At 45.0% G+C, this 24,349-nt stretch overlaps 1 protein-coding gene across 2 annotated transcripts in view; it reads right to left on the bottom strand.

The window, feature by feature from the left end:
• Positions 1 to 24,349, bottom strand: part of Ksr2 (kinase suppressor of ras 2) — a 443,310-nt gene that overhangs the window by 333,548 nt on the left and 85,413 nt on the right. For both annotated transcript variants that reach the window (XM_008847447.1, XM_008847448.1), the window contains exons 2-3: positions 6,699 to 6,839; positions 1,568 to 1,718 (exon numbers count right to left, since the gene is read on the bottom strand). In XM_008847447.1, coding sequence (XP_008845669.1) covers positions 1,568 to 1,718; positions 6,699 to 6,839 — 292 coding nt within the window. The remainder of the gene's footprint in view (positions 1 to 1,567; positions 1,719 to 6,698; positions 6,840 to 24,349) is intronic.

Genomic DNA, 24,349 nt, shown 5'->3' with positions numbered 1-24,349 from the left:
GACATCAGAAGAGGGAACAGGATCCCCTGGAACTGGAGTTAAAACAGTTGTTAGCTACAATGTGGGTGCTGAGAATCGAACCTGGGTCCTCTGCAAGAGCAGCCAGTGCTCTTAACTGCTAAGCCAGCTCTCTGGTCCATAAAGCTTGTATTTCTAACAGTTTGCAGGGAACTCATGAGGATGAAGGGAAAGGGGAGCTTCAACAGCCTAACAATTAATGCTCTGCTAATAAACACATCCCAGATTTTCAACTTTTTTGCAGTTTGTTTGATTGATGTGTATTAGTGCTTTGTCTGCATAGACAGAAGTATACCATGTGCATGTAGTGCCCACAGAGGCCAAAAAAAGAGCACTGGATCCTCTGGAACTGGAGTTACAGATGGTTGTTAGCCACCATATGGCTACCAAGGGATCCAAATCCAGGTCCTCTGCAAAAGCAGCCAGTGCTCTTAACCACTGAGCTATCTCTCCAGCCCTTACATTTTGTATTAGTTTTGAGTCAGGGTCTCATATATCACAGGCCTCTAATTCTCTATTGCTAAGGATGATCTTGAACCTCTTGCCTCTACCTCCCAAATGCTGGGATCACAGGCATGTGCCACTTATTTCTAACACCTGATTGATACAGGCTGGGATCAAAAACAGGCTTTGTACATGCTAGAAAGGTACTCTCACCCTGAGCCCCAGATCCCAATTTTTAAAAAATTATTTTTGGATAAACTTTTTATGTGTATGAGTGTTTTACATGCATGTTTGTAATACACCTGTGTATGCAATGCCCTCAGAGGCCAGAAGGTGTCAGATCCCCTAAAATTTGAATTACTTAACCCCTCAGTCATCTCTCCAGCCCCCAACATCCCAATTTTTGAGCAATTAATTAGAAAGATTCAGAAAAGATGACTATAGATTTGGATACTAAAGTAATATTATAAGTCTCGGAATTTTTAAAAATTTTTTAAAATTTAGAAAAGAGAATACTAAAATAATATATATAATCCTACTACTGGAGGAAGAGGAGAAAGAGGAGGAGGAGAGGAGGGAGAAGAGGGGGAAGAGGAAGAAGAGGAGGCGGAGGAATAGGAGGAGGAGGAAGAAAGGAAGAACGGGAGAGGGAGGGGGAGGGGGAGGGTGAAAGGAGGTGGGCAGAAAATACCCATTTGGAAGAATTGTACAGAAAAGGACAGCAAAATAACAGCAGAGCCCTGGGGGCCAGGGCCTAGGGTAGTTACATCCTGATTTTTGTTACCACAAATGCATGGCGTTTGTGTGGGGATAGAAACAAGACAGTAACTCAGAACACAAAGGCACTTCAAAACATCTGAAGTGGAAACATTCTGGCCTCCCTGCAAGTCCAAGCTTCACGCATCTGGACCCTGCATATCCAGAACCAATCCTGAGCCATTCTCTACGGGGCGGAGTTCAAACCCCGCCTACTTCCAACTCCCACACCCATCCTGGCTCCTAAGCTGCTAGCTTTGACATCCAGGGTCCACTCTGCTTTGCCCAGGAAGCTTGAGGAGCAGTGGCCGACCAGCTGGGGACAGTCCTCATCCCGTAGACCACACACCTGACATATGCACGTTCCTGAGGCAAGTCAAGGAGGCATTGAGGCGAGCACACTCCTCCTGGTTGGCTCCATACTTCTCCACCGTCTCACACACCTGCTCGTCTGTCATCTCCAGAAGGTCCTCCAGGCTCAGCTGGTCAGGGGAGATTTCCTAGGGAAGGGGACAGACAAGGACTGTTAGCTATACCTGGAACCCAAATGCCCAGCCAGAGGGAACACCATGGAACCTCCATCTCACCTCCTAATGGGACCCAGTGGAACTGCAGGAGGGAACAGAATGGAGTCTCCACACTGCCCTCTAGTGGCATCCAATAGAAGACAGGCTACTACAAACACTTGGCCTGGAATCTGTGGTCTGGGTTTGAGTCTCATGTTTCCCACTTAGATGACCTCAGACAAGTCGTTTAGCCTCTCTGGGACTTTTTTTTCTCACTTATAAAATGGGGTATTGAGTGTAGGTACATGTTCAGTACATGGTCAACACTTCCAACACGCAGCCCAGCTCCTGAACCCCTTAGGTGACAAGCCCCACTGCATTCTTCCGTGGACGGCCCTCAGTGTCCCCATGAACTTGACCTGCAGGAACCCAACCCAAATACCAGGGTGGACTCAAAACGAGCCAACTGGACACAAATGAAATCTCCTGCTCGCTGCCCGCCACTCTCCATTTCCTCTCAGACATGCCCACGGATTGGGATTCATTCTAAACCTTTAAGAGCCCTAAGAGGAAGGGAGAGGAAGGTCTGTGGTGGCTCAGAGCTGGAAATGAAACCAGAAAAGTGACTGAGCACCGTGAGGCTATGGCAGGACTGGGGAATTGTATAAAGCAGGGAAAAGGACCCCTCTGAGCAGACCACTGCTAGAGAAGCAGGATTCCCAGGTCACCGTGTGTTGAATAGAGGTACTTTGCCACCAACAAGCAGCTGGCCTCCCCAAACAATGTATTAAACATGTCTACAGCATTACCAAGAATTTCCTCAAGCATCCGCATTTGCCCGCCTACAAATGTTTCTGTATATGCATATGAGAGCCTCCATTTATAGAAGTTAATGGTAGTCAACAGTTTTACACATGCATATTAGTATATTATTATTTAAATAAGGCTTTTGAAATCTGTGGATGGCAGTCTAGGGCTATGCTGTGGACTCCTTCTGCCCTCTTGTGGCCATGTCTATGTATTACAACAAAATACAGATTTCACATAAAACCAGTACCATAAATTCCATCTTCCCCCCACATCCCCAAAGAATAAGCTACAGGGAAAAGCCAAAGCCCAGTTAGTACCTTTGCAGTCAGTACACTAGCGAAGGGACAGAAAGGACATTAACTGAGTCACCTGGTGGCAAGCAGACATAGCGTGTGTAAAACTCTCAGATGGGACAAGCCAAGATCCGAGGAACAGAGAGAACCACATTTAAAGAATGATGCTACTTTAGTTCCATTCTGTTGCTGTAAGAAAACACTCAAACCAAAAGCAACTGGGGAAGGAAAGGGTTTATTTGGTTTACAAGTCCATTCATTGATAGAAGTCAAGGCAGGAACTCAAGGCAGGAACCTAGAGGCAAAAACACGGCAGAGGGCAGCTTGCTGGCTCACTCACTAACTTCCTTATACAGCCCAGGACTATGTTCCCAGTGACGCTATGGCCCACAGTGGGCTGGGTCCTCTTGCACCAATTAATAATCAAGACGGTCCCACCTGATAAAGACAATTACTCAACTGAGACTCTTTTTTTCAGGTGATTTCTAGGCTGTGTTGACAGTTAGTGCTGGGTAGGACAGCCATGTGCTCCTTGATGTAGAACTCAACTCTAGACTTTAATCTTTTGATTTAAAAATATGTATGTGTATTCGTTACCCTGAAACTTAGGATCATAAAAAAAGGCATAAACATACATTTTTATAACATGGAATGTGAGAGAAAAGGTATCCAAAGAAAACAAATTCTTGTATGTCTTGGTAGAATAACACTAGCTGGGATAGTGTCTCCAGTACTTGATGCGGATTTTCTTTTAATGTCACAAAGATCACATAATAAAACCAGAGGGGTTTTATGTCTGTCCGGCTGTCACCGCTTACAGATTCCAGGATGCTAAAACTCAGAGCAGTTAGACCTTTTGCCCAACATCACATAGCTAGAGAGTGATAGAGTCAGAGTTTGAACCCAGGGTACCTCCTGTCAGAGATGGCTCCCTATTTCCTGGTCCATCCTGGAAGGGTGCCATCTGGTGGACATGCTTATGAACTGCAAGCAGAAGGCCAGAGCTCCTCCCTCACCACCTGGCTGGTGTGGCCTTTGAATCAGATGCTGAGAGACTAAGGTAAGTATCTCAAGTTCAGTACAAGAGGCCAAGAGAAGGGGTGAACTGGAGAGAGAGAGCCTTACATCAGACAAGGACTCACTAATTCTGATTTGGAAACCTTTCCTTGTTAGGAAAACTTGGTTTTTAATTGTTGATTCCAACTAAAAATTTGAAGATCAGATTTTTTAAAATATTTTCTTATTTTTATTTTATGTGTACGAGTGTATTGCCTGAATGTATGTAAGTACACCCATGTCGTGCAATGTCCATGGAGGCCAGAAGAGGGTGTCAGATCCCCTGGAACTGGAGCTATAGATGGTTGGCCATGTGGGTGCTGGGAACTGAACCCAGGTCCTCTGCAAGAGCAGCCACTGCTCTTAACCACTGAGCCATCTCTTCAGCCCCTCAAAGATCAGATCTTATCAGTGCAACAAAACTTGTCTGCCCATCAGACCAGTTTGAAGGCTGCCAGTTTTCAACTCCTCTTCTAGAAGACTTGTTTCTGCTTCCCTGAGGGCTCCACAAGTTAGCCCTTGATATACGAATATTTACATAACCCCAAAGCATCTGGGAAATGCACCTGACTACAAAATTAAAGTGTGCTATTTGTACCTAGAATGACTTGTGATAGTTCTAATTGTCAATTCAGGACACAATCTAGGATCACAGGGGAAGAGAATCTCAATGAGGGGTTGTCTGGATCCAGTTGGCCTGTGGGCATGTCTGTAGGGGATTATCTTGATTATGTTAATTAAGGTGGGAAGACCTGCCCACTGTGGGTGGCACCATTCCCTAGGCTTGGAGTCCTAGTCTATGGAAAAGGGGAAAGTGAGTTGAGCACTAAGCATGCATGCATGCACTCTCTCTGCTCTTGACTGGAACTGGGTCTAGCTGCTTTAGGTTCCACCATGACTTCTTGCAATGACAGAGAGCAACCTGGAGTTGTGAGCCAATAAACCCTTCCTCCCCTGCACTGGTCAGGCAGGGTATTTTGTCACAGCAACTGGAAAGGAAAATAAGGCTTTTCATTCATTCCAAAGATACAGTAAGAATACCTATCCCAGCATTGCAGTCATCCTGAGAGTGAAAGAAGGCTGCACTGTGGATATGCCTGTGGGAAATGGGGTTGGGGTGGTGGGAGAAGAACATGAGGGGGCAACACAAAGCTCAGGCTCTTAGTGCTGATAGGCTTGGGGGAGATTCTTGCCCTTGAGGACAAGCTCTAAAACTGACAGAAGGGTTCATGGAAAAGGGAGGAAAGAGCCCCTTGCACCTATGGACCCCCCATTTTCTGGTCAGCCACAGGAAGGTGGACAGAAAACAGTGATTCCTGCTGGACCCTCAGAGACCATCTGTTCTCTCACTGGCCCCTCCTGGTCACAGGCTGGACAAATTGCTTCATCTCTGAGCCTCAGTTTCTCTCCCTGTACCATGGGAATCATAGATCTCAAAAGATGATGCAAGGAGCCTAGGTGGTCCTGAACATCAAGATCATTTGTGCAAAGCCTTGAGCCACAACAAGGGACAGGGAGAGTCATAACAGGCATTGGAGTTTGTTAAGTCTGGCTCCGCCGCTCTGGAATCCCAGAGGGTAAGGAAACCTCAGTCTTCTGAGACCTTGAGGATGTGTTCCAACCTTGAACAAGCACACAAAGCAGTGGGTGATCCGGCTCCCTTTGGCCATTGGAAAACTTGTTGCTGCCAAGTTTTCTGATGAAATAACAAACTAACCTTCACTGACCAGACTCTGAGCTGGACATTTTATTTAGATCACCTCATTTCACAACAAGTACCTAGGAGAGGACAAAGGGGCACACACCTGTAATCCAGGACTTGGGAGATGGAGGTAGGAGGATCAGAAGTTCAAGGCGATCTTTAGCTAGCTAGTAAGCTTGGGGCTAACCTGGGCTACATGAGACCCATCTTTAAAAATGAAAAACAGAGGACAAGTTATCCACATTTTTTTTTCTTCTTCTTCTTCATGTGTATGGGGGTTGCTGATGAACATGCATACAGGTATGTGTGGAGGCCAGAGGTCAACTGCCAATGGCAATCTTCAGAAGCCATCCACCTTAGTTTTGAGAGGGCCTTTCATTGGTCTGAGGCTTACAGATTCCACTAGACTGGCTAGCCTGTGAGCCCCAAGGATCTGACCATCTCTGCCTCCCCAGTGCTAGGATTACAAGTATATGTTTCCACACCTGGCTTTGTTGTGTGGGCTGTGAGGATTGTACTCAGGTCCTGTGTTTGTATGGCAAGCACTCTACCAGCTGGGTCATCTGGCAGCCTCTGTTGTCCACATTTCACACATGGAAAGACTGATGTGCTGAGTCTGTGCAATCCAATATGGAGGCACTAGCTACATTAATTTCCATTAGACAAAATTAAAATTCCAGCTTCTCAGTCCCAAGCACAAACCACAATCCCAGTACTCAGTAAGTGCAGGAGTCTTGTGTGGCCAGTAGCCACTACATCAGACAGCACAGATACAAAATATTTCCACCACGGCCATAAGTTCCAATGGGCAGCACTGGTCTCCGAGGCAACCTAGAGGGGCTCCATGAAACGGTTGACCTGAGAGAAGTTCTGACCCCAGAACCATGCCTTCAGTGACCCCCAGATGCTGACTCTAGAACCCCACCCCCAGTGCATGCCCCTTCTCAGATACATCTGAGATCCAGTTAGGCTTCATCCAGCATATATTGACTGAGGGCCTACTATGTGTCAAGGGCAGTGCTGGGCCTAGCCCGAGCCCTGTAACCAGGAAGCAGCAAAGCAGGGAGTGTCTGGTCAGTAAGGCTGAAGGGGTGCAGGGCTGCCCGTGGTCACCTCCAGGACTTCCTTGCGCACGTCCACGATCCGGAACCAGTGCCTGAGCTGGGGGAAGCCGTCCAGCTCAGCGTTGCGCTCCTGCAGGGCCACCTTCTTCTTGCAGGACAGCTGCCGGCTGAAGTACTTCACCAGCTTGCTCTGCGGAGACAGGACAGGACGGGACAGTTCACAAACACTGCGGCTCAACCCTCGCTGCCTCCTGTGGACCCCAGCCAATTCTGTTCTAACACTGTCTCAATCATAATGAGATCCAGTGTTCTATCTGAGATGGTTTGGGGCATGGTTTGAGTGAACCTTGGTCCACAGTGTAACAATACTGAGAGGATATGGATCTTTTTAGCAGGTGGTGCCTAGAGGAAGGTGGTTCCATCAAGAGGACACCATCCTTGGAAGGGATTAATGTAGTTCTCTCACAACCACAGGAGGGCAGGCCCCTCATGCTTCTGCAAGCAGCCAGTTCCCTTCCTACTTCCCCACCATGTTATAATGTAATGCTACCTGAACCTTCCAGCCACTAATATCATTTATTTTCTTTATAAAGGATCCAGCCTCTGGTATCTTGTTATAGCAACCCAAAATGCACTAAAGATGCCACCCCACATCCTCACCATCTTGATGAAAATGGACAAATAGATGGCATTCAACATTTAGCTGGAGTGGGGATAGGGACTACACCTTGGTTCCACTGATATTTTAAATACACATATCATTTGACCCCAAAATTCCATGTTTAGAAACTCATTCTACCCCATTCATTCTATGAAAAAAACAAAAACAAAAAAACAAACATGTGCCCAAGGATGTTTTCTTACAATTTTCTTTGCAATAGTAAAAGACTGTAAACACCCTGGGAACCCATCTGTCCAAAACTTGTCATGTGACTGAATATGGGGGTCACAAACATTTTGGCAACAATAAAAGGTTTTTGTACATTCAATGACTACAAATTAATTCAAAACCAAACAGATAAGAACCCTCGGTGTTCTTGGCAGTGCTTATCCCTGTCTTCACTGCAGTCTTGGTTCTGAACATACAACACAGGCACTGTGCCCTGAGGACATCAACACATCATGCAGCACCAGTGAATGCTGCCTGTAGCAACTCAGCTCGAACTCTAGACTACACTATGAACTGCAGTTTTTACTGGGCATATGTTTTCTGCTCTTACAGAATCATCATGGCTTAATTACAGAAAACAAAGACTTCTATGTCTCCTTATCATCATTCCTCAGCATGTAAGTACCAAATTAGTACATCTTTGTTTAGTACTGTGTTAGAATGCTTGATTTTTTTATTTATTTTTATTTTATGTGTATGAGTGTTATGCCTGCATGTATGTAAGTGCACCTGTGTCCTGTAATGCCTGTGGAGGACAGAAGTGAGCATCAGATCCCCTAGAACTGGAGTTACAGACGGTTGCTAGCTGCCACGTGGGTGCTGGGATTTGAACCTGGGTCTTCTGCAAGAACAGTCAATGCTCTTAACCATTGAATCATCTCTCTAGCCCTAGAATGCTTGATTTTTTTTTTTCTGAGCTCCTTGGCATCTGAGCATGGATATAAAGTCATCAGGTAGATTTCAATGGTGATGTTTTAGAATGCTTGATTTTTAAAAATTGATGTTTGAGTTGCTAACTTGGGTTTCATTTAAAAAATAATTAAATAGGGCTAGAGAGATGGCTCAGCAGTTAAGAGCACTGGCTTCTCTTGCAGAGGACCCAGGTTTAGTTCCCAGCACCCATATAATGGCTAACACTCATCTGTAACTCCAATTCCAGGGGATCCAATGCTGTTTCCTGGTCTCTATGGGTATTGCAAGACAAGGGTGCCCTTACATACATGCAGGCAAAACATTTATACACATACAATAAAAATAAAGAAAAAAGAAATAGCTCAGCAATTAAAAGTACTGGCTGCTCTTGCAGAAGATATGAGTTTGGTTCCTCCCACCCACATGGCGCTCACAACTGTCTGATGCCCTCTTCTGGTCTCCTCAGACACACATGGTACACATACATGCATGCATACAGTACAAACAATCATGCACATAAAACAAAAATTAGCTTTTTAAGTAAATGAATTTTTTAAATTAAATGAATTTTGGCTTAGGATTAAGACAGAATTTTCCAACTGTGATGGTTTGAATGAGATTATCCCCCATAGGCTCCAAGTATTTGGACATTTTGTCCCTAGTTGATGGCTCTGTATTGGGAGGTCTTAAAAGGTGTGGCTATCCTGGAGGAAACACATCACTGTGGGGTGGGCTTACAGAGTTCTTAAGCCTTGACAGATCTTGAGTTGTTCTTACTGCCTGTGCCTGCTTGAAGATGTGAGAGCTTAGCTTCTCCTCCTCCAGCCACTTCTGTCACCATGCCTCCCTGCCATGATACACTCTCACTGCTTTGGAACCATAAGCTCAAATAAACTCTTCCTTATATAAGTTTCCTTGGTCAGTTTCTATCACAGCAACAGAAAAGTAACTAATACAGTAATTGGTACTAGGAGTGGGGTGTTGATGTGAAGAACCTGATCCTGTGTGGTTTTGGAGGAATGTGGAAGACTTTGGAAGTTTAGGCTAGAAAAGTGGTTAATTGCTGTAAGCAGAGCTTAACAGGTCATTCTAGTAGGTGTCTGGAAGAAAGTAATACTGAGAACAATGTAGTTCCAGAGGGAAATAAGGACTTAAGCAGCAATTGGGATATTTTGGCAAAGAGTCTGGCTGGAGTCCACCCACAGCCAAAAAGCTTGCATGAGGCTAAGTTGAAAAGCAATGGACTAATTTCTCTGGAGGAAGAAAGTTCAAAACAGCCTAACATAGAAATGGTGGTGTGGCTATTAATGGTGAATATTATACAGATTTACAGTAAAAAGGAACAAATGGGGCAGAAAGAAACACAGAATGTACAGTTTGGACTGAAAAAGAGCACTAGGAAGATAAACGTTGGAGCCAAGGCATGTGCTGGAGAGGATCCCTTTGATAATGAGATTAAAGTGATGCCTAAAGATTTGCACTCAATGGAGATGGTGCCTCCAGGGCAAGACCAGCTAAGTCTCCAACTTGTGAAAGGAAAATGCTGCAGGGGCTGAAGAGAAAAGCATCTAAAACGAATAAAGCAGGCCAGAGTCCATCCCAAACTTGCAGCTAAACTTGGCATTGTCGTTCACCTGGTGCTGGCTTTAGAGGCATGAAAGATACAAGAGAGGGATGTATGTCGCACACAGAAAAACTGGAGAGGCTGAGCCATCTAAGTCCTTTGGAAGTAAAGTCCCAGAAGTCGGACATGGAGCTACTGGATTTGGTGTTTGCCCTGCTGGTTTTCAGTCTTGGTTTGGGCTGGTATTTCCTCACTATGCCTCTATTCCTCCCTTTCGTAATGGTAATGTGTATTCAGTTCCACTGTATGTTGGGAGTATGTAATTTGTCTTTTGGTTTTGCAGAGGCTTACAGTTAAGAGATTGCCCTGAGTCTCAGAAGAGACTTTAGACTGAGGACTTTTAAATAGTTTTGAGGCTGGTAAAAGACTATGGGGACTTTTAAGAGTAGACTAAATGCATTTTACATTTTTACAGGGGAGTGGAATGTGATGGTTTGAATGAGAATGTCCCCCATAGGCTCCAAGTATTTGGACATTTTGTCCCATGTTAGTGACACTATTTTGGGAGGTCTTAGAAGGTATGGCTATCCTGGAGGAAGCACATCACTTTGGGGAAGGCTTAGAGAGTTCTTAAGCCCTGACAGATCTTGAGTTGCTCTTGCTTCCTGAGCCTGTGCCTGCTTGAAGATGTAAGAGCTTAGCTTCTGCTCCTCCTCCAGCCACCTCTGCCACCATGCTTCCCAACCATGATGGACTCTTGCCCCTTTGGAACCATAAGCTCAAATAAACTCTTTCTTCTATAAGTTGCTTTGGTCAGTGTTCCTATCACAGCAACAGAAAAGTAACTAAAACACCAACAATTTCTGAAATGGTGCTAAATATATTCCTGCCATTTTTGTTCTATATATTTATGCAAAACAGTGCTCTCAGCATTGGTGATTATAAAATCAAAGAATTTATCACCACTAAGAAGCAATATGGTGGCCTAAACAAGACCTGCATAACAGTAATACTAGTTGACAAGCCAACATGTATGGGGGGAATTTCACAAGGTCCCCCTCTAGATGAAGAGCTCCAGGCAATCAATATCTGTTGAGAAAGGGAGAATCAGTGTTCTCTAGGGATGAGCTCCCTGGTGGGTTATCTAACCCCAAGTGGTCAGCCCTTAAACATACCAGCAATAGTAAATGAACTCAGTGTATGTGTGTGTGTGTGTGTGTATATGTAACAATAATAATTAAAGAAAAGATCAGGAAGTTGAGAGGGAGTGGGGGAAACATGGAAGGACTGAGGGGGGGAAAGGAGAGGTGTACTCTACTCATGTAAGAAATTCTCAAAAAAATAAAAAATTTAAACTATAAAAGAAGAAACACTAAAGATACTCTGCTTCCTGCAGAATCAAATATCAAATAGTCAGTGAAGTTTTAATTATTTATGTACAAATTTTAATTATTTATGTAAATAAGGACATCCCTCTCCTTAGTATTCAAACTTGTTCTCATCTCTAGTAGTGATACTATGTATATATGTATGTAAACATATATATATATATCAAAGAATCATTTTGAAATAAATGTCTTTATAATTTACTATCAGTAAATGTTTGACTCATTACACCTGTACTGCATAAAAATTAGGTGAAAAGGAGTTATAAGTGGAGAAGTTTCCGAAGGCCTGCTCTACAGCACTTTCAAATAAAAAAAGTATACTGTGTACTGACAGACCACGGTTTCTAAGATGCCTTGATAAATAAAAATAAACTCTCCCACTCCCCTGCAAAATGTCCATGTGTGTCTTTATAAATGCAGAGCCTCTTTCTAGAGGGACTCTTGACACTAGGAAAGGGGGGAGGGATGATGGGGATAGCGGGAAAGATGATCTATTTAAACCTTTCTGTATTATTTGATTTCTAAGTCACACACAAATATCCATGAATTAACAAATGTGGCCTGTTTTTGGAGACAGGATCTCCCTGTAGCCCCAGCTGGCTTGGAACTCCCTAAGTAGACCAGGTTGGTCTCAATCTCACAGAGATCCACCTGCTAGAATTAAAGGTATGCGCCACCAGGCCCAGGTAACAAATGCTTGCTTGCTTATGTTGTTGTTGTTTTTAAGAGTGAGACTTTACCTCTGATTCTGGAAGGATGCCAAGACACACAAAAGGAAATGTTTTGTTCATGGCTAGGTCTGTGAAAATGAACAGCAATAATCAAAAGAAAGGTGATACACGTGTGTGCTGAGCGCAGGACGATACACAAGAATGAGGTCTGAGCTTCTGAGGATGGAGAGACTGAAAGATGACAAGCAGCAAAAAAAGGTTCTGTGTTACTTTATGTACAGTGTTTCAACAGTTACTCGAATCTTAAAGCTCTGTAAGAGAAAATAAGAGAATAAGGGCCAACAAGATGGCTCAGCAAGTAAAGGTGCTTGCCACCAAGTCTGATGGCCCAAGTTCAGTCCTCAGGCCCCACATGGTGAGAGAACAGACTCCCTCAGAATGTCCCCTGACCGCCACACACTCCATGGCATGTGCGCTTGTTCAAGTATCTGAGCCGCTGAGAAATAAAAAGAAGGCAGAGGGCTGGGGAGATAGTGCTTGCTACATAAGCAGGAGGATCTGAGTTCAATGCCCAGGACCCATGTCCAAAAAACGTGTGTAAAAGTGGTACACACTTGTAATCCCAGCACTGGAGAGGGGGACAGGCAGAAATTTGGGGCTCCCTGCCCAGTCTAGCATACTTGGCAAGTTCCAGGCCAGTGAGCAACCCTGTCTCAAAAAAATAAAAATAAAAAAGAAATCTGTGGTACTTATACCTGAATAGAGACCTAGAGACAGCCAAGGTTATCTTCTGGCCTCTATATGAATGTGAACACACATGCACCCACACATATGAGTACATACATACATACACATACAAAACAGAGCAGAAACCCTATTCCGGAAGCTGGGGTGCAGCACTACCAGCAAGCAGTGCCCTCCTAGACCTGTGCTCATCCATGCCAGAGCAGCCTGGAGCAGCTCCCAGAGCACCTAGCACAGTCCAGCCTGAGGGGGCTCCAGGAAGATGGCCTTGTAGATACAAACCACAAAGCCAAGTGCCTGTAGCCAAGACAGAAGGGCAGCCAAGGGTCAGCCTGGGCATCCTAGATGCAAAATTGATGGAACAGCTTCTTATGCACAGCATTCCCAAACCACAGAACAGTAAGGGCGGGAATCAGGGCTTACTAAGGGAAGCCAGGCCTTTCTCCACTCACCCCAAGTGCTGTGAGGTGATTTTAGGTTCAAAGAGGTAAAGATGCAAGATGCATTACACCACGGCCGGAAGAGGAAAGGGGGGAGGGGGCTTTTCCAGGTGATTCCTGAAGCCAGGCGCCACACCCCTTCAGGTAAACACCGAAACCAAGAGCATTTAAGCACACATAGCTGTTTGACTAATTGGTTTTTTACACCCTTTGACCATTTCCTTTCTCCTGTAAGTTCTTTTTACTACATTTTATGTAAGTATAGGCTATAAAAATCTCTACAAGAAAAAAACTGGTCCTTTGCCACAAAAGGCTTGCAAAGCAGTAACCTCTCTCCGCGGGGTGAATTTCAGCTACTGATTTTAAGTCCTTCTCATTAGGGGTGTAGCTCAGGGACAGAGAACTTGCTCAGCATGCATGAGGCTCTGGGTCTGATTCCCCAGAATGAAGAAAAATAATAGTAATAATTACATAATTACATCCCCTCACATCACTAAATTAGTTTCAAAAATGGTTCCAAACACCTTTCTTTTTTGGAGTGGGCTGACACAGTGAGGTGCGGATTACATTGCTGGAACCAATCTGTGGATAAAGAGGCTGGAGCTCAAAGGTGTTGAATCCTGCCCCGAAATCGCACATCCAGAGAAGTTGCGGGGCCAGGATCTGAACTCAGGACATTTAACTTCCATCACTTCCAGGCCGTCTCTTCCACTCTCCACTGAAACAGACCCAGACATGCATTAAGAAAAGAGCCTTCAGCTGCCTCCTCCTGCCTAGCGGCCTAGTTGATTTCTAGGTCACCCTCAATTCAAGTCCACATGGAGCTAAAGTGAAAAAAGCACTCCAAAGTTTTCATCTGCAAATTAACGCAGGGCTCAACCAAGCTGCAACCACCCCACCCTCTCAAAAAGCCCTACCAGTGTTCCAATAAGGCCCACCCAGAATGTCCTTTGGAGGGCGGTGCGGGGTACCAGGATCCTAAGGTGCAATTCTCCATCAGCACACCAGGAGGCAGCCGGGCATCTCTCACAGCAGATGGAAAAATTTTCAGGCCCAGACTGCATCTGAGCACCCCCTGCCTGGTTACTGCACTCTGTATTAGCATGGTGGTAAATTTAGCAGCATAAACAAAAAAAAAAAAAAAAAAATTTAAACTCAAGATAAAAAAAAAAAAAAAAAAAAAAAAAAAAAAAAAAATTTAAACTCAAGACATGTGACCACACTGAAAATAATCATGTCTGAAATCCCTCATGGGAAACAGGAAACTTTTCACTTAGGATCTAAACCAAGACAAACACAGGCCTGTGGCAAGTGCACAGGGTTTGGTTTGGTGCATATGGCCAAAGCCATCACTTTTGGCTCTTTCTAAATAGTCAAGCCAGGAAGGCCAGAGAAGAACAGGGTGGACTGAGGAACCACTGTGCACCTGACGGTCCACGTCTGTGTGAACCTCATAGCCATGCCAGGGCCAGGCGGGTCTCACATCCCATGACACCAAGGGGGTGTCACAGAGCCACTGGACCCTCAGAACTGCACTGAGTACTCTTTCTGCCTCCTCTCTGGCAGTCCGGACCCACCTTAAACCTGATGTTGCCGGGTCTGTCCTTATACCTGCCCTGGAGGCATCCAGGAAACTCTACCCAGTACCATTGACACCCTGCAAAGGTTTCTTCTTCAGACTACACTGCCCTGCTCCCCCTTACCCCACCCCCAGCTCCTTGCTATTTCACAAGTGATCCTGTTTATTGGTTTCCATAGTTACACCTCCCTACCACCACCACCACACACCCATCAGACTGTCAGCTCCAAGCAGGGCCTCTGCCTGTCTTTTCCCTAGCATTCAGAGCCTGCCCAGCACACACCCTCCATCCATTTTTTCCTAGTCTTTTGATGAACCAGCATCACTGGAAGTGGCCACTGGGCCTCTAGGAATAAAGTTCCAAGTCCTTTTTAAACAAGCAAAACCCAGGCAGGGCCAGGTCTCTGGCTGTGCAGTCAAAGTTCTCAGTTAACAGACCCAGTAAGGGTAAAGAAATTGCTGCAGTTGCAACCAGAGGCCTACTGCCTTCCCACGGTTGCCAGGGTGACCACTGTCATAACATCCCTGCCTGTGGGGCCAGCTGACAGGGGAGAAAATTATTTGACTGAGATGGCTTCAAGTAACCAGCTCTATTTGCATCCACAGGCAAGTTCATGCAGAGGAAGAGCAGCCTAAGGAATGTCTGCCTCTCCTGCGGAGCCTGGACCCCAGTGAAGACAGACACCTGGGCCAAGGCAGTAAGGACCACAGAGATCCATCATATGTCAGGGGCAATCAAGTAATGTTGGAACAACCAATGGCTTGCTGCTTTGGCTCACACTTAGGACAGCTACTGGCTTTTCTCTTCCTTTTTAAAAAGATTTATTGGGGCTAGAGAAATGGCTCAGTGGTCAAGAGCATGGCTGCTCTTGCAGAGGACCTGGGTTCAATTCCCAACACTCACATGGTGGCTAACAACCATCCTAACTCCAGTTCCAGGGGATCCGATGCGCTCTTCTGACCGCCACAGGCATTGCATGACACGGGTTCACCTATACACATGCAGAGAATACATTCATACACATAAAAAATAATAATAAAATATTTTTTAATTAAAAGATTTTTTTAATTATGTATATATGTGGGGGGAGGGGTATGTGCACATAAGAGTTGAGGTGCCCTCTGAGTCTAGAAGAGGGCGCCCCATCCCATGGAGCTGGAATTAGAGGCTGGAGTTGTGAGCCATGCAGCATAGATGCTGGGAACCAAACTTCAGTCCTCTGCAAGAGTGATACATGCACTTAACCACTGAGCCATCTTTCCAGCCCCAACTTTTTTTCTTTCTTCACACATTAACTCTTAATGAATATTACAAACAATAGTAAAGCATTCACAGTGAACAAACACATCAGAGAAGCTAGGCCCATAGTAGCTTCTTTACATAAACATTACTATAACCTTTTTTTTTTTTGAGTCAAGATCTCATGTAGCCCAGGCTGGCCTAGAGCTATGTAGCTGCTCTGACCTTGAGATGTTCTTGCTTTTACTTCCTGACTACTAGGCTTATAAGTATATACTACCATGCCTGCTTTACATGGTGCTGAGGATGGAATCCAGGGCTTCATTCATGCTAGGGAAAGAAGCACTGTACCAACTAAGCCATACTCCAACCTCAAATCATTATAATATGATAGTTGTTATAACTATACACTGTTACAACATATATGCTGTAATATAGTCATAGGTGCCATGAATAATCATGTATGTTGCCCTAGCCACTTTCTGTTCCTGTGATAAAACACTCAGATCAAAGCCAACTTGGGAGAGGAAAAGGTTTATTTGGTTTATATGTCCCAATCTCAGTTCATCACTGAGGGAAGCCCGGGCAGGCGCTCAGGCAGGAACCTGGAGGCAGAAACTGAACCACAGACCATGGAAGACTGCTGCTTACTGACTTACTTCCCTGGCCTGTGCTCAGCCTGCTTCCTTATACAACCCACCGTCTACCTGCCTAGGGATGGCACCACCCACAGTGAGCTGGACCCTCCCACATCACTCAACAATCAAGACAAATGCCTCACAGACATGGCCATAGAGGAAATTCCCCAGCTAAGTTTTTCTCTTCCCAGGTGTCAAGTTGACAAGTGAAGCCATTCAGCACAGATATATAATAAATAACTTGAAATATAATCATATCTATATTATATGGCATATATTAGATATTTGCAGTAAACCTGATATTAGTGGATTTTCATAGACTAGGTACCACTAATACTTTGTTGTTGATAACAACGCTATGATTCTTCCCATTTTATTCAATAACATATTCACAGTTGAGACTGTAGCTGGTTTTACTGAGTGCTTGCTATGTACCAGGCACTATCCTAAAGGCTTTGATACCTTTAAGACTTAGAACCCCAAGGAGAAGAAAGCAGAGGTCCGGGATAACCACTTAACCTGCCTAAGGTCACCAGCATGACAAACAGGGACAGAGCTGCCCAGACCTGTCCTGTCCCTTATTTCAAAGGTAACAGACTCAACTTGCTGCTGAATTGCCTAGGGAGCTTGTTAAAAATACACATGCTGAGCCCCTGTTCAGCCTCGCTCTAAGTCCCCAGGACTCTTGGGACGGGGGCTTCTCTTTTCTTCTAAACAAGATCCCCAGACAGTTCAGAGAAGCAAGAAGTTTGGCCATACTGACTTCGCTGCCTGTTTAGCAGAGCTTGGCCCCTTGTCACCCAAGCTGGACCTGGTGTCATGAATGTATCTGGAGGGGCAGAGATTCAGGAGAGGGTTGGGAGGTGGCACCCAGAGCCAACAGTCCCATTAGGCACAGATGCAGGGGGTAATAAAAATGTATGATCCCTTCAGGCAAACCTAACCTGGGTGGCACTTGTAGCCATTTCCAGTGTCCCTGGAACCAGGTGGCACCTTCAGGAAAAGGAAATAAATAATAGCTCACGATGTTGCCCAGTGCTGGCTTCAGGGAGCAAATTACCGAATGAATTAAACTTTTAAATATGCCCAAGCCTAAAGCATACCTAAATTGAATGTAGTTTCAATTTGATCAGAATAAATGACCTCCCAAGACTGATCCACCCACAAGGCACACACTGTAGCTCCCTCCTTTTAATCATTCACTAGAGGCTAAACTGCAGGGAGTCCCACGCTGGTGGGTGAGGACCCACCCTTTGCGCCTACATTCTGAACCATGGCTAATGAGAAAGCTCAACAGAGTCGGGGGAAATGGAGGGGGGAGCAGTGGACAGATGTGATACTGAAGGCCTGGGGCTGGAGGGTCAGGCAGAAGTTCTGAGACTCATACCTCTGACCCTGGCCAGAAAGGAGTCTGGGGGTCAGAGCCAAGCGGCAGCCAAAACACCTGATTTGCCTTGGGCAATCTGCTGTATCACCACCTGACCCACAGGGAAAGGAGACAGCTGGGTAAGGTGGCCCACAGATGTAACCCCAGCTCTTAAGAGGCTGAGGCAGAAGCAACATGAGTTCAAGGTCAGCCTAGGCTACACAGTGAGGTCCTGACTCAAAAAAAAAAAAAAAAAAAAAAATCCCAGATAAAGGAAAACTAGGGTGATGAAGAATAAATCCTATGAACTAAAAGCCAGGCTCTTGGCTTTCCAGCTGTAAGCCTCAGCCTTTCACAGCTGTGCCAGCCAGCTCTCCAGCCCGAGAAAGCCAGTCTCATAAGGCAACAGGTAAGCATCTTCACATTGGGGCCAGAACCAGCACATTTGTTCCATTTAGAACTGCACGGCCCAGTACAGTCACTGCCTAGCACCAGACGTGGATATTGCAGTTAAATTTAAATTAAGTCACATAAATGACAAACATAGTGAATAAACCTGTATTAGCACCATTGACAGAAAATTCCAGAGATTTTTTTTTTTTTTAAGCTACAGCTCAGTGGTTAAGAGTGCTTACTGCTCTTGCAGAGGACCCAAGTTTGGTTCCCAGCACCTACACTGGGTAGCTCCCAACTGCCTATAATTCTAGCTTCAGAGGATCTAAGGCCTTCTTCTAGCCTCCACAGGCACCTGCACACACCTGATGCACCTAAATTCATGCAGGCAGACATATATACATAAATAAATATATTTTTTAAAAAATCTCTGGTAACCATTCACGCTCAGGCAATCAGGGAATTCGACTTCACACCCATCCCCTCAAAACTAAAAACTTCATCATTAGCATTTAACCTTAATTGGGTGAGATGAACCAATATCCTCATGAGAATGACATCTTGAGATTCAGGTAAGACCTAGAACGAATTATAGACATTTAACATCATTAAATTCATCATATTATCATCTGAATTAAATAATCTGTATATTTTGGGTGATTTATTTTATATTCTTTTAATGTGACAGAGCATAGCAAGGGTAAGACTTTGCCTTTCCAGCGCTGATTTAAAATGTATAATTGAACGGCTAATTTAAACGCATAGTTTAAGTGGAACTGAATTCAGTTTAGGTGCAATCTCACTAAAACACTCTACATATTTACAGATGTTTTATTCTCCAGTGTTGGGATATGAACCCAGGGCTTGTCAGGCCAGTACAGGGTCACTGAGCCACATTCCCAGTCCATACATTTATTTTATTTAGTTAGTTATTGTATTTACTCTGTGTGTATGTGTACGTGTGTGCGTCCATCTTTATGTGCATGTGTGTATGTGTGTATGTGTCCATCTCTGTGTGCATGTGTGTATGTGTGTGTGTTGTGTGTGTATCTGTGTCTATGTCTGTGGGCCTGTCTGTGGGTCTGTGTGTGTCCCACACATGTGGCAGTTGGAGAACAACTTGTAAGAGTCTCCTTCTGCCACAGGATGAAACTCAAGTTACTAGGCTTGGCAGACACCTTTACCTGTTAAGCCATCTATTGATTTTTTTTGGGGGGGGGTTGTTTTGAGACAGGGTCTCCCTGTAGCCCCAGCTAGCCTGGAACTTGCTATGTAGACCAGGCTCACCTCAAACTCACAGAGATCCACCTGCCTCTGCCTCCCAAGTGCTGGGATTGAAGGCGTGTGCCACTACACCTGCATCTATTGATTTTTTAAAAGTTTCTCTGGGTTATATAAATAGTTAAGAAGACTTCTTTATCAGTAGAGTGCTTAAAATTTCAGAATATCAAATTTATAAATGCTGTTTAAAAGTGTTTAAAGCTATGCCGGGCATGGTAGCACACGCCTTTAATCCCAGCACCTGGGAGGCAGAGGCAGGTGGATATTTGTGAGTTCGAGGCCAGCCTGGTCTGCATAGTGAGTTCCAGGACAGCTGGGGCTACAAGGAGACCCTGTCTCAAAAAAGACAAAAAAAAAGTGTTTGAAGGTATTTCATTAGTTAAGTTCACAAGCAAGTAGAATGCTTATGGAAGACTGCTAGAATTTGCTAAGACACATATCAGTAAAAAAGGACTGTGTAAGCTGGATTTATAAGCAGAATGAAGACTATTCCCTTGGTTTAGTAAGTTGTTAATTTGTAAAATCAAGATATGATATAAAAGTGAACACTTCCTTCATTGGTCACCCCAACCACATTTTAAGTACCTGGGAGCCTATTTGTGGCCAGTGACCAGCATGTCAAGTAAGGACATAAAACACATCTGGAGAGATGGCTCACGGGTTAAGAGTACTTGCTGCTCTCCCAGAGGACCTAGTTCAGTTCCTAGCACCAAACTCAAGTAGTTCACAACTGCCTGTAACTCCAGCTCAGAGGGATCCAATGTCCAATTCTGGCCTCTGAGGGCACCCTCACATACATGGCATTTACTCATACAGACACACACATACACACATACACACACACACACACACACACACACATAAATGAAAATAATTAAAATAAATCTTTAAAAAGAAAGAATGCATCCCTTACCACACAGGATATTACCACTAAATGTCGGGTCAGATTTTTAATAGCTCTCTTAACAAATCTTTTTCAGCAGATACACACTAAAAATCTCTTTTAAAATATTCTGGAGTTTTCCAAATTGAAAAGATAGACTTTGGTGGTTGTTCTGACCTCTGTCTGGCTTAGACACTGAGAATTCAGCAGACCGCCTGAGAGTGCCTGGATCCGGCCTCCACGTGGTGATGGAATCCCACTGAAACTGGCCAGCAGCCCATGGAAAACAGACAATGCAGAGACCCGAAAGTTCAGTGCCTTGCCCCAATGGGAGGAAGATCATCCCACACCAACCACCCCCTCCAAAGCTCAGGGACTTTTGAAGAAGAGGTTGATGGAAAGACTGTAAGAGCCAGAGGAAGGGGTGGAGTGTAAACTGGAAATGTCCTTCAACAACTATGCCAGCAAGCTATAGTCACACCTCCTTCCCATGCTCATCAAGGTGTCAAGGAGGGAGTCAGTTACCCCTCCCACCCAATCAGTCAACCTTAGCTGCATGTGAGGGAGAGGCTAAGGATATATAAGCCGAGAACACCAAGAGGCACCCTTCTCACCATTTTGTGGGGCTGTCTGGTGGTCACAGGATCTGTATTTGGGTGTGGACTTTACAACACAGCCGTCAATGTGGGGCACCCACTCTTCTGTAAATAAACCCCTACCCTATGCTCTGTTAAAAAAATAATGATAAAATGGGGCTCAGGCAGGGAAGACCTGAGCTGGGAAGATGAACAACAGGGCAGAAATGCAGATGAATAAGAAGCACCCCAAGAACTCAGAGAGGGGAGCAGGGGGCTGAAACACCTACTGACCTGTCTGGCTGATTTTAGGATGGATTTTTTGCTTTTTATTTATTTGAGGGGCATTATAACCCAGAACCCTTCACATACTAGGCAAACATTCTATCACTAAATTGCATTCCTAGCAATTCCTTGATTTTTTCTCACTATGTAGCCCAGGCTGGCCTCAAACCCTTCATCCTCTCCTTGCCTCCCAAGCCCTGGGATTATAGGCCTGAACCACCACCGCTGAGAAAATTCCTAACATTATTGCCACCTTGGCCCATGTTTAGTACTGAGCAGCCAGAATAGGATTTTTTTTTTCAATTAGTAAATTTCACACACAAGCTAAATATTTCAGATATAAAAGTACAATTGGAAACATTTTCAATAAGCAGAAAATAACTCAGCTGACAGCCCCGTGCCCTTTAATTTTTTTGTTTTACATTTATTTATGTAGTGTGTATCTGTGTGTGTGTGTGTGTGTGTGTGTCTGTGTCTGTGTGTATGTCTGTGTGTGTCTGTGTCTGTATCTATGTCTGTGTTTGTGTGTCTGTGTGCACCATGGTGCAACATATATTGGTCAAAAAACAACTCGTGGAATTTGTTTTCTTCCACCATGTGGGACCTGGCCATGAACTCAGGTCCTTCTGGTTGGGAGCAAGCGCCTGTACCTGCTAGGAAATCTTGCCTGCCCCCATCATGCCTTTGGAATACCTAGGTGAACTCTAAAATCAAAACGAAGAGCCCTACATTCAGCTTGAAGCTCTAGAATTAGGAGCTGTGAGGCTGGGACAAGCCACGTAGCCTATCAGAGATTGGGTTTTTATCTGTTAAGTCAGAATTAAAGAGCAACTTCAAGAGTGACTTCAAGTTCAGAATGTCCATCCTTAGAAGGGATGTTGATGGAGGAGAAGGCAGAAGTACCCTATGGGGGTCTCCACCTGTATCTCGGCATTGCTGGTCAGGAAACCCATTCTGAGGTCTCCTTGCTTTCTACCTGGAGCCTTAGCCACAGAGCCAGGATCAGAAGCAAATGCCTGGTAGTAGGGTCTGGGCTGAAGCATGAGGGTACTTTGTAACTACTCCAGTGCAAATAAACCCTGAAGACCACAGGGCACCACGGGCCACCTGTACCCCTGGAGCAACAAGAGCTCCAGCTGCAAGCTGCTCAGCAGACCAGGATCCCAGCTCCCAGCTCCCTCTCCAGTCAGCTCATATAACCTGGCTCAGTTAGTCACCTAAGCCAGCACTCTCTGATAGAACTTTCTGGAATGATGACCATATTTAATATCTGTAATATCCACATGGAGTACTTAAAATAGAGCTAAGGCATGTGACCAAGAAGCCGAATTCAAAATTCTATATAATGTGTATTAATTTGTTTCAGTGAGCCACATACAGCTGCCACGGTGGAAAGTCCAGACACAACGATTCTCCATGGTGGTTCTTCCTCCACCAGTTAAAATCCACACCAGCTTCTCCCCACCTTCCAAGTAGGCATGAAAGATGAGAATGGAATTATTACAGAAAGTTGAGGGTTTGCCAAGAAAAGGTAGCTTCAGAGAAGTGAGGTGGTACTGTCCAATTGACCAGGGACTGAGGACAGAGACCCAGGATCACCCAAGGTCATCTTTTCCCATAGTCTCAAACTTTCTACCACCCAACCATTCATCTGTAGGATGCATACTGAGTACAGTCCAAAGCCCTCTTGCCTCCTGGCCTGGGAGGCTCTGCCTTCAGTCTTCATCACAAACCTCACAAGCCTTTATTCCAAGTCCACATTAAAGCCCTTCCACTCAACAGATGAGCTAAGGTCACTGTACCCCAGGGCCTTTGCACATAGCAGCTCCTATACCTGGAACCCTCCACACACATCTGGATAATTCTTTCTCGTTCTTTAGGCTCCATCTATATGCCATGCCCATCTCAAGCAAGACAAAGGAGTCCACTGCCCTGGTGATGTCTCCTGTCATCACGTTCCTTTTCCTTCACAGTACTGATCACAGCTTCCAATCACATGTACCTGTCTACTCACTCAGCATCCTTTTCCCGACTCATTCATAAGCATGTCAGCAGGGCATTGTCCTCCTCATCTCTCTGGCACCTAGCACAGGGCCTGACACATAGTAGGTGCATAAGAGATATTCACTGGAGGAGGAAGGAGTGAATGACTCTCTTACACTCTTTCCTCTGGTTCTTTGCGCACACCAGTGCCTCTCAAAGTGATGTCCCCGATCAGGGATGCCACCATCCACCGGGATTTTGTTAGACACACTGAGTGAGGCTGTGGGACTGGCTGAGGTCACTATGAACCGATTTCACAAGGAAACTAATATCTGTTTAACTTTAACCGATGCCATTCCTGGCCCTTTTGTACCTTGCAATTCCCTCCCCTTTGACCTCCTCCCTGCTTTTCCTTCAAGTTGTAGGTCCAGTTCTCTCCCTCCCTGAAAGTCTTCTTTCTGCCTCATCCTGAGGAACAATCCACTAATCCCAACTCCATACACACACAGGGTTGTTTGTTTTTATTTTGAAACAGAGTCTCCCATAGCTTAAGCTGCCCTGGAACTTGCTATGTAGTCAAGGTGGGCCATAAACTCCAGATCCTCCTGCCTCCACTTCCGGAGTGCTGGGAATACAGGCAAGAACTACCACATTCCATTTAAATGAAATATGGATGCCTGACAGCTAAAATGTGTTCCTTGCATTGGAACTGTCTCTATTTGCATCTTAGCTCCACCACTGCTATTAAGGATCATGAGTGTAGAAAGCTTTGACCTTCTTGAACTTTCTCCAAACAATGAGCTTGGGAAGCAAGTTCATAAATGAATGAATGATGTACAAAAATGAACAAATAAAGGCCCTCTCCATGAACAAACCCACAGATGCCTGAGTGGCCCTGGGTTCTGATGTCTGGCCCAGACACTGCATGGCATGCTGTTTGTTTTAGTTTGTTGTGGAGTGTGGAGGGGGCTGGTGCCTGGAGATATGAACAGCAACTCCACCCCAGGTGGGGAGGTTGGCAGCAGACAGAGGGGTAAAGCTATTCTATGTAAAGAGATAGAGGGAGATTCAGAGAGGGAGGGAGGGAG

The sequence above is a fragment of the Nannospalax galili genome, unplaced genomic scaffold (genome assembly GCF_000622305.1).
Source record: "Nannospalax galili isolate Female #2095 unplaced genomic scaffold, S.galili_v1.0 scaffold120, whole genome shotgun sequence".
NCBI lineage: Eukaryota > Metazoa > Chordata > Mammalia > Rodentia > Spalacidae > Nannospalax > Nannospalax galili.
The sequence above is the reverse complement of the archived record's forward strand: the minus strand, read 5'-3'. Positions and strand labels throughout refer to the sequence as shown.